The sequence below is a fragment of the Eurytemora carolleeae genome, unplaced genomic scaffold, assembly GCF_000591075.1.
Source record: "Eurytemora carolleeae unplaced genomic scaffold, Eaff_2.0 scaffold595, whole genome shotgun sequence".
NCBI classification, from domain to species: domain Eukaryota; kingdom Metazoa; phylum Arthropoda; class Copepoda; order Calanoida; family Temoridae; genus Eurytemora; species Eurytemora carolleeae.
In genome coordinates, this window is record NW_019396730.1 from 99,768 (window position 1) to 108,708 (window position 8,941).

Consider the following 8,941-nt stretch of genomic DNA (forward strand, 5'->3'; position numbering starts at 1 on the left):
AGTAGATACATCCATGTCTAGAGATATCATAACAACCAATTTTAAAATCTGCACTGCGTGTTAAGATGGTTAAAAATCATTTTTTTTATTTTCGCGGATTTTCTCACTTTTTTACAAGAAATAAATCAACAATGTATCCGAATGAATTTAACAAAATGTGAAAAAGCAAAAAATCTTTTTTATTTAAACAAAAACTGATATTAAAATAGTTTTGTCACTAACAAAAATGATAATTACAATATTGTTTAACATATTCGACGTCCATTAAAGCTTAGAACTGAGGAAAGGAGACGCTCTCCATGTTCAGGATGTTCTTCCATCCTTTTATATCTGCTGTGGGTAGGTTTGAACTTGGAGTGAATTGCTTCGCCACATTGTTCAGCATATTTTGAAAGTCCACAATTATTGTACTCTACAAATGGTAAAACATAACAGAGTAATATGTGAATTTTCCAGGTTATAGACAACTTTCCTCCCAAACCTTCTGCCATTTCTTGGACACTAGTAAAAGAATTCTTGAGCTGTTCAAAAGCTCTATGGAAACCTTTCTCTAGGTTCTTTCCAAAGAATGCTTCTTTGACTGCTCTAAAGTCTTTTAAACATTTTACAATTTGTAGAAGTTGAGGAGCTTCAGATGTGACTATACTTTCCAGTTTATCCAGGTTCTTCAGAATTTTGTTAGAATTATTTCCATCCCAACCACGGCCCTGATATCCTCTTTGTAGAACCCCCTGTAGCTTTAACCCTGGCCAGAGATCCATCAATAAGATTCCCAAAGATGAAACGACTCCTATCATTAAATGAAGCTCAGGAGGAGGGACTAGGGTTTGGAGTAGAGTATTTGGGTCATCTTCAGTATAAAGCAATTATTCTCTGTAATATATCTTTCATACCAGTAATCAAGGCTTCCTAGAGTTCTCAAGTTTCCACATTCAAATCCAGCAACACCTTCACACCACAGACAAGCTCGTTTTCCTCGTTTTTGAATATTCTCCTTATCCATCTTATTCTTGAGCAAACCTGCTGCCACTTGTTCAGCTTGAAGAGATCCAAGACTTATTGCCAAAAAAATCATATTCAAAACTGCAGTTGAAGGGCTGCAGTTATGAGTTTTCCCTGGAGCTAGAGTAGTCAGACATTCAGAACAAAGGCTAGACTCTAAAGAAGCTTGAACAGTTGGTTCTGGTGATTGCTGGATTAATGAAGAGCTTGATGTTCTGGTCAGCATCTTCCATTCAACCTGCAATGAAATATTTTAAAACTTGCTTAAAATTTTTTTAGGATTACATCGTTTTTAGCAAATCAAAAACTCTAAAATGTAATTATTTTATACATATATCTTAAAAATGAAGACGACTTCCATCTCAGTTTTAATATATCAAGCTTTTAAACAGCAAGGATACACATTACACATAAACATGGAAACAATGAGAAGTTGTCGATTAAACTTCTTGTAAACTTTAATTAAAAAAATCAAATAATCAAAACTTAAATAAAAAAGTCGATATGCAAAGATTTAGAACTTTGAAAACTAAAGATTTTTGGCGAGTTATCAGTTCTTTCATTGGATTAAGAAATGTAACTACTTTTATTAAACAAAATGTTTCTACCTTAGCAACCTTCTCACCCCATGCTCCACGAGATTGTTTCCCTGCTTTCAGCAAATTTAAGTTTCTCCGACAACCAGAACAAACCATGCTAGGATAACTACAAACATCTACCGAGTAACCAGGATAAATGAAGGTTTGAACAGTCTCCTCAATGGCTGAATTCACAAGAGTAAGATGTTTAGATCTTAATCCAAAATATTCCCAACAACAACAACAAACAGAACTTCTATCAAAGTTCTTTTCCATGATTGAATGTATATTAGATGTTGAAAGTGCGAGATAAAACTGCACGAAAATTCGAAATTCGAACATTTTCTCCCGTTTTTTTTTGCGGATTTCTTCAATTATGATATTATAATTTATATTTTTAACAAAATTATTTCTATTTTTTAATTTATTATTTTAACAATATTAGATGTTGAAAGTGCGAGATAAACCTGTACGAAAATTCGAAATTCGAACGTTTTCTCCCGTTTTTTTTGCGGATTTCTTCAATTATGATATTATAATTTATATTTTTAACAAAATTATTTCTATTTTTTAATTTATTATTTTAACCATCTTAACACGCAGTGCAGATTTTAAAATTGGTTGTTATGATATCTCTAGACATGGATGTATCTGCTGCAAAAGGTTTCATTCGAGTGACACGACTTTTAACCTGACGGTCTCAATGGAACAGTGTGACCGGGAAGTTAAAATCGTAAATATTTTCAATCAATCATAGCTCTTTTAATCGAAAATGAAGAAATGAAGAACAAAAATGTTTTGATTTTCTATTATGTAAAAAAAATCATTATTCTCATTTCTATGCGTAAAATCAAGCCTACAGGAGCTGCAAGATCACCAAGACGTACAAGTCATATCGCAAAGAGTTTACCTTCGTCTCCTAGTTACGTCTAGTTGACAGAGTAATAAAACCATAGATTCAGTAGAAGTAAATATTTCCATTTAATGTATAACGCCGAAATAAGGATTTATCTCTAATTGGATAATGAGATAGATAGATGGTACCGCTATGCCATTTATATTGGTTCAGAATAGACAACAAACACATAAATGAACCCTGATTGGATCAGGCATTAATGGAACTTCCACCAATGGCAGTGCAGTATACTGTTAACGCGTCTCCATCTTATTTAGGTAGTGATCAACTAGGTTTCAGCTTATACCCCTTTCATTTTTTCCTAAAAGTCCCTTTAAATGTTTTCCAACTAAACTAGGGTTAACCAGTATATTTAGCTTTAAGTAATATATTGTGAATTGTCCATATTGGTAAAAAAATGTAATCCCTCTTTTAGATAGAAAACTCGTGTTTGGACATTAATTTCGAAATATTTTTATATCGGTCCTTAAAGAATGGTGGTATTAGATAAGATAAGATAAGATAAAGTTTATTGCTAAAATAAATGTATCTGTATACAGATAGAGTTTACAATCACAAATTGATGATTATATTAACAGTACAAGTATAAAGCAACTAGAAATTCAAGGCGCTTCGCGCTCATCTTCTAAATTATTTGTGAACATGTTCTCTTTGTGTACATCGTAAAACAAAACAAAAATAATTCGCGGATTTTCACAAAAAATTTCGTGCATTTTCAAAATTTTCAAAAATTTAATGGAGATTGATTTTTGATGGAGACAAATATTTAAAATTTCAATCATTCATAAACCTTCTCTGGGGTCCTTAGATGTCCCACAAAAAATTTGGGCCCGATCGGTTCAGCCGTTTTGACGTTTATTGGATACAAGCAGACAGACAGACAGACAGACAGACAAGCCAAATTAATATATAGATTAGGTGGAAAATAGCTTTTGGCTGTTTTGATTATTTTTTCCACCTAATGTTAGTAATAATAACAAAATATTTCAATTGTATTGATGTTTTGTATAAAAAAATTTTAATCTTAAATTTTCTTTTAAAGTATTTAATCAAAAAAAAATTTAATACATTCTAATTTAATATAATAAGAAACCAAAATTAAATATTTTTTATACATCTTGTTTGTTGAATAACGTTTAGCTAAATGTACTCTGTTGATCGGGAAAATGTAAACCTGAAAACTTGTGTTTTAATTACTTCTACATTATTAGTTTCTGGAAAAAAACATATTTTCCCTCTGAATAGAATAACCATGCATACAGGGTTACCCACATTGGTCGAGATCATTTTCAGATATATATTCTTTAAAGAAATAGAGTCATTGCCAAAAACTCTGATTTTCTAATCCGTATATCTTTGCAACTCAATGTCACAGACTATGAAACTATAACAAACTATGAATACTGTAGATCAAATTATCCAGGTTTGGAATATCAAAGGATTAGACCATTAGGTTGCAAAGATATACGGATTAGACAATTTGAGTTTGTACCAAAGACTCAATTCCTTCAGAGTTGTAATACAAATTAGCTGTACACACTACACACCCATACACTGTGTATTGAAGTAACATTAGTATAACAAAGCTCATCGCTCATCTTTCTATAAATACTTTGCATGTCTGGGTGTCTGTCGGGATGTTTGTATCCATTAAATGTCAAAACGACTGAACTGATCGGACCCAAATTTTGTGTGGGACCTCACGTTAATCCAGGGTAAGTCTATGAATAATCGAAGTATTAAAAATTTGTTCTTACAAGTTTTATACTTTTTTAAAATTTTGAAAATGCGCGAAAAAATATTATGAAATCCGCAAACTCTTTTTTTTAACTGTACAAAGGGAAGATGCTCACATATAAAGCCACAATTAAAAGTTGAAATAAAAGATGCGAGCGAAGCGCCCTAAAAACCTAGTATATATATATTTGTATATTTGTACTTAGCCATAGTTGGCCAAATGGCTGACATTTTTTGAAGAAACCCTTGGGTACCCGGGGGGTAACATTGGCATAAAAGTTCAAAAAAAAAAATCAAAATTTTTTTTTCAAAATTCCAAATGCAACACTGGGCACTCCAGCTAGTATATCATAAAATAAAAATAATTCAATTCAGTTTCGATTTATTTTAAGTTCTGATCTTCAGTTAACACGCAATTTTCTGGTAGAAATTGAGCCCCTGTACGTTGAGTACGAAAATTTATCTTTGTCAGCGTCAAGATAGATTTCAAGTAAACAAAGTCTTCAGCTTTAAATTCGTAAACTAAGTCGAAGAAGATTGAATATGCTGGTTAAGATTGAATATGATGGTTAAGATTGAATATGATGGTTAAGATTGAATATGATGGTTAAGATTGCCGAAATAAATTTTGAAAATGTTTCCATCGCTGCATCCTTGTGAAGAAACAATATATTTTTAGATTCAGAAAAAAAGCAATTTAAATTTTCCCGGAAATATTTGACTATTCTTGGTCTCAGGAGTATTTTTGAGAGTTAAGAAAGGCAAAGTTGCGTTCTTAATCCCACAAATTGAAGTATTTTGAATATTTGGGAAAAGATTAATTAGATCTCTTTAAAATTTAAATTTTTAAAAGATATATGATCATTAATAAAAGTTTTACAAACAATTATTATTTTTTACATAATGCGTAAAATTATGTTAAAATATGAAGATTCATTTCCTCCTAGCTTCAGGTTAACATCCTAACTTTAGTTCTTGCCACTTCAGCTTAATAAACTTTGTGAGAAAACTAGCATATGTTTAGATACAGTTCACATAAACTAAACTCACCACTGTATTGAAAACTAGCATATGTTTAGATACAGTTCACATAAACTAAACTCACCACTGTATTGAAAACTAGCATAAGTTTAGATACAGTTCACATAAACTAAACTCACCACTGTATTGAAAACTAGCATATGTTTAGATACAGTTCACATAAACTAAAATCACCACTGTATTGAAAACTAGCATATGTTTAGATACAGTTCACATAAACTAAACTCACCACAGTATTGAAAACTAGCATATGTTTAGATACAGTTCACATAAACTAAACTCACCACTGTATTGAAAACTAGCATATGTTTAGATACAGTTCACATAAACTAAACTCACCACTGTATTGAAAACTAGCATATGTTTAGATACAGTTCACATAAACTAAACTCACCACTGTATTGAAAAGTGTTTTATAAAAATGCATCCCCTAAATTTGAATCCTATTTATTTTCATTTAAAATTCGGTGATCGTGATGGACCAAACCTCTGTAGAGTAAAAAGTATAGAAATGTTAGTTCCACATTTATTGAAAACATATTTCGGTCTGGGTTGACCCTTGTCAGTTCTAACAGTCACAATCGATCAAAAAAATGTTAAAAACCGCAAGAAAATAAACAACAAACAATAAAGATTATTTTAAAAAAAATTGAGCTGTCAAATGGACAAAAGGGAAATGAACTCACATCATGAGATGGAAAAAAGATAATATTCACTTTTAAAAAAATGTTTTAAGACAATTATTATTCCTTGAGATTGTTTCTGTCAGGAACAAATTGTTTATATGTATGTTTATAAAGTGGTGGTGGGGTCGATCTAATTAACGAACTTTTACGTACATCGGGGTGAGAGAGGAGGGTTCAGTCATAAAATCTCTTATGTCTTTAGATTCTCGTCCTTCAAGTAAACTTCTCCCAAGGTCCCAAACGCTAACTTTTAGATGGTAAAGTTCATGTCCAGGAAGGTTAAAATGTTCTCCTGTAGGCAGGTTTGTATGGAGATTTCTAATGTAACCAAATTGCCTCTTTGACCTCATTATAGGAGGATCTGAAATTCTGGCTCGGATGAGTTTATCCCTGAGATTAGGAGGTCTCTTAAAGGTAACCATAGGTGGATTTTAAAAGGTTCCTGGACCATGGTTCTCCAATGTTTCTGCAGAGTCAACAATTGAAGAATTGTAATCCCTGCTGAGAAGAAAATCCGTTAGTTTTGAGAATTGTGCATCCCTAAGTTCTGGTTTGCTACAAATTCGTACAATTCTGTATGCAATTGAATAAGGTATGTTGTTAACTTGTTAGAAATATGTGCTGGGTGGCAAGATGATTGAAGTAGGTACATATATCTATCTGTGGGTTTTCTGTAGAGATCTGTTGTGATTCTTCCATCTTCAATGTACAGTTTTGTGTCAAGGAATGGAATACTTTTTGTTCTGTGGCACCAACAGTCGTGTTCATCCTTTAAACCACAATAAAATGGAGAACTATGTTCCAGAGTAATCTTGATTGTAGGATGAATTTTATTGATATAATCCAGGAATTCATTTAATTTCTCAATAGAATCTGTCCAGATTCCAAAACGATCATCCAAAAATCTTTTCAAGATCTTCAGGGGGCAGGAAATTGAGTTTTTGATTTTCTAATCCTTATAGCTGTGCAACCCAATTTCGTAAACCTTAGATATTTCAAACTATCAATTCTGTTGAATCATATAATCTAAGTTTGAAATATCCAAGATTTACAATATCACGTTGTAAAGATATAGGGATTAGAAAATTTGAGTTTGTGGCAAACATTAAGTTCCTTTCACAATGTGATCATCAAGCTTAGCCATAAAAATGTTTGCATAGGAAGGGGATGGATGTATTCCCATTGCTGTTCCTATCAATGCAATTGTTTGTACAGTTTCCACCAAATTCAAATATGTTATTTTTTAAACAAATGTCTAGCAGCTTAATCAAAAATTTCGTAGGGATAGATTTATCAGTTCTGTTTTCAAGAGCTTCTCTATAACAGAATTCTAGACCATCATTCTGAGGTATATTTGTGTACAATCCTGTAACATCTACAGAGAATAGAATAGAGTTGGCTGGTAAATTATCTTTGTTAATTTCTTCAATACATCTCAAAAAATCTGGAGTATCCTGAAGATAAGATGAGTGTAAGTTGGAAAGGGGTTTCAGAAAATTGTTCACAAATAAACTTATATTTTATGTGTATCTTCTTGAGCCGCTGATAATACTTGGTGGAGTATCTCCTGGAATGTGAGTTTTATGTACTTTGAACTTTGCTTTATTCTTGTCATCCGCCATTATCTGTTTCTTTGTTTCTTCAACCTCCTTTTCTTCAACTTGTACATAGTACGGATTTAGTGTTCTATTCTCTTGCAGTTGTTGGTTAGAAAGTTCGTTCAGACAGGATTCCATATAACTCTCAAACTTCAGAATTATGAGTCCTGCACCCTTATCACAAGGTTTTATAGTTCTGAATTTGGTATATTCCTAGAGAACGATTTTTGGACCCCCCTGCCCCCCCTCCTATCAATTTTGTACATGGGTCTGATAGGAAGTGTCTTAACTTAACCTAACCCGTGCCCGCAGCGCTCGGCCCCCTAGCCTGTCCTAGCCGCAGCGCTCGGCCCAGAAAGTGTCTTAACTAACCTAACCCGTGGCCGCAGCGCTCGCCCCAGAAAGTGTCTTAAACTAACCTAACCCTAAATAACAAAAAAATAAATAATGATAAATTTGCTGAAAAATAAATGGTCATGCACAAAATTGATAGGAGGGGGGGGGGGAGGGGGGTCCAAAAATCGTTCCCTAGGACAGACCCCTGAATTTATTTTTAATTGGGGTTTCCAACAAAATTGACTTGCCCGTTTTTACTACAGAAAAACATATTATTATTATCGGGAACAAACACTTTTAAACCTAGAAAACCCATAATATCTTCCACATTATTGATCAGATAAAGGTTTCAAGAGTATGGTTGTAAATAGAGCACTGCCATCTTCGCATAGAGGGTCACTTTACACTACGCTTACAGTCCCTTTAATACGATTAAAAATGGCTGATTTAATAACTACATAGTGTTATTCGTGTCTACTGTCTACCTCTACTTAAATCAGCTACATATAGCTTGTCTATCCTGTTGTTTGTTTGTTTGTATCCAACAAAAGTAAAAACGGCTGAACCGATCAGGCAAGAAGTTTATTTTCTTTTACTCAGACAACGAAACATGAAAATATTTATAAAATATTTTTGTTATTTCAAATGTATCAAAACAAAAAATAGTTAAGCTTTAAGCAGAAAAGATTAACTTTATTTAATCACATCAAAGAAATATAAAGAACGTGCATGTCGGCGTTCAATTCACCTTTTACACATTTCAAAATTATCCGTGAATAATTTACTTCGACCAATTTTCAGATTTCGAATTTAAATTAAGTAATAAAAGAGATAGTCAGGATAAACACGATTTTTTAACTTATCATGTTATTAAATCTTTTATCAGGTTTGGATAAAAAACTAAACTAAACTAAACTAATAAACTAACAAAACTAATCTAAACTAAACAAACCAAACTAAACCGCTGCGTATGTTAAATGTAAGGGGAGGTCCCTATCTGTCTACGAGAGAAGAGAAAGAAATAAGATTTACTTTGTAAATTTACAT

General features: G+C 32.5%; 1 protein-coding gene across 1 annotated transcript; it reads right to left on the bottom strand.

The window, feature by feature from the left end:
- Positions 1–456: 456 nt before the first annotated feature.
- LOC111707897 (uncharacterized) lies at positions 457–7,696 on the bottom strand. The gene is made up of 3 exons (XM_023481080.1): positions 7,513–7,696; positions 1,611–1,765; positions 457–1,240 (listed from the first exon to the last, which is right to left on the bottom strand). Exons 1-3 carry the CDS (start codon positions 7,694–7,696, stop codon positions 821–823), a joined length of 759 nt encoding a protein of 252 aa, XP_023336848.1. The 3' UTR covers positions 457–820.
- Positions 7,697–8,941: the final 1,245 nt, after the last annotated feature.

Excerpts from the sequence above, each read along its gene's own strand:
- LOC111707897 (XM_023481080.1), bottom strand. The coding sequence starts at position 7,696 with ATGGAATCCTGTCTGAACGAACTTTCTAACCAACAACTGCAAGAGAAT. Across the intron at positions 1,766-7,512 it reads TCCAGGAGATACTCCACCAA|CCATTGAGGAGACTGTTCAA; the intron begins GTATTATCAGCG and ends TTGTGAATTCAG. Across the intron at positions 1,241-1,610 it reads GGGGTGAGAAGGTTGCTAAG|GTTGAATGGAAGATGCTGAC; the intron begins GTAGAAACATTT and ends ATTTCATTGCAG.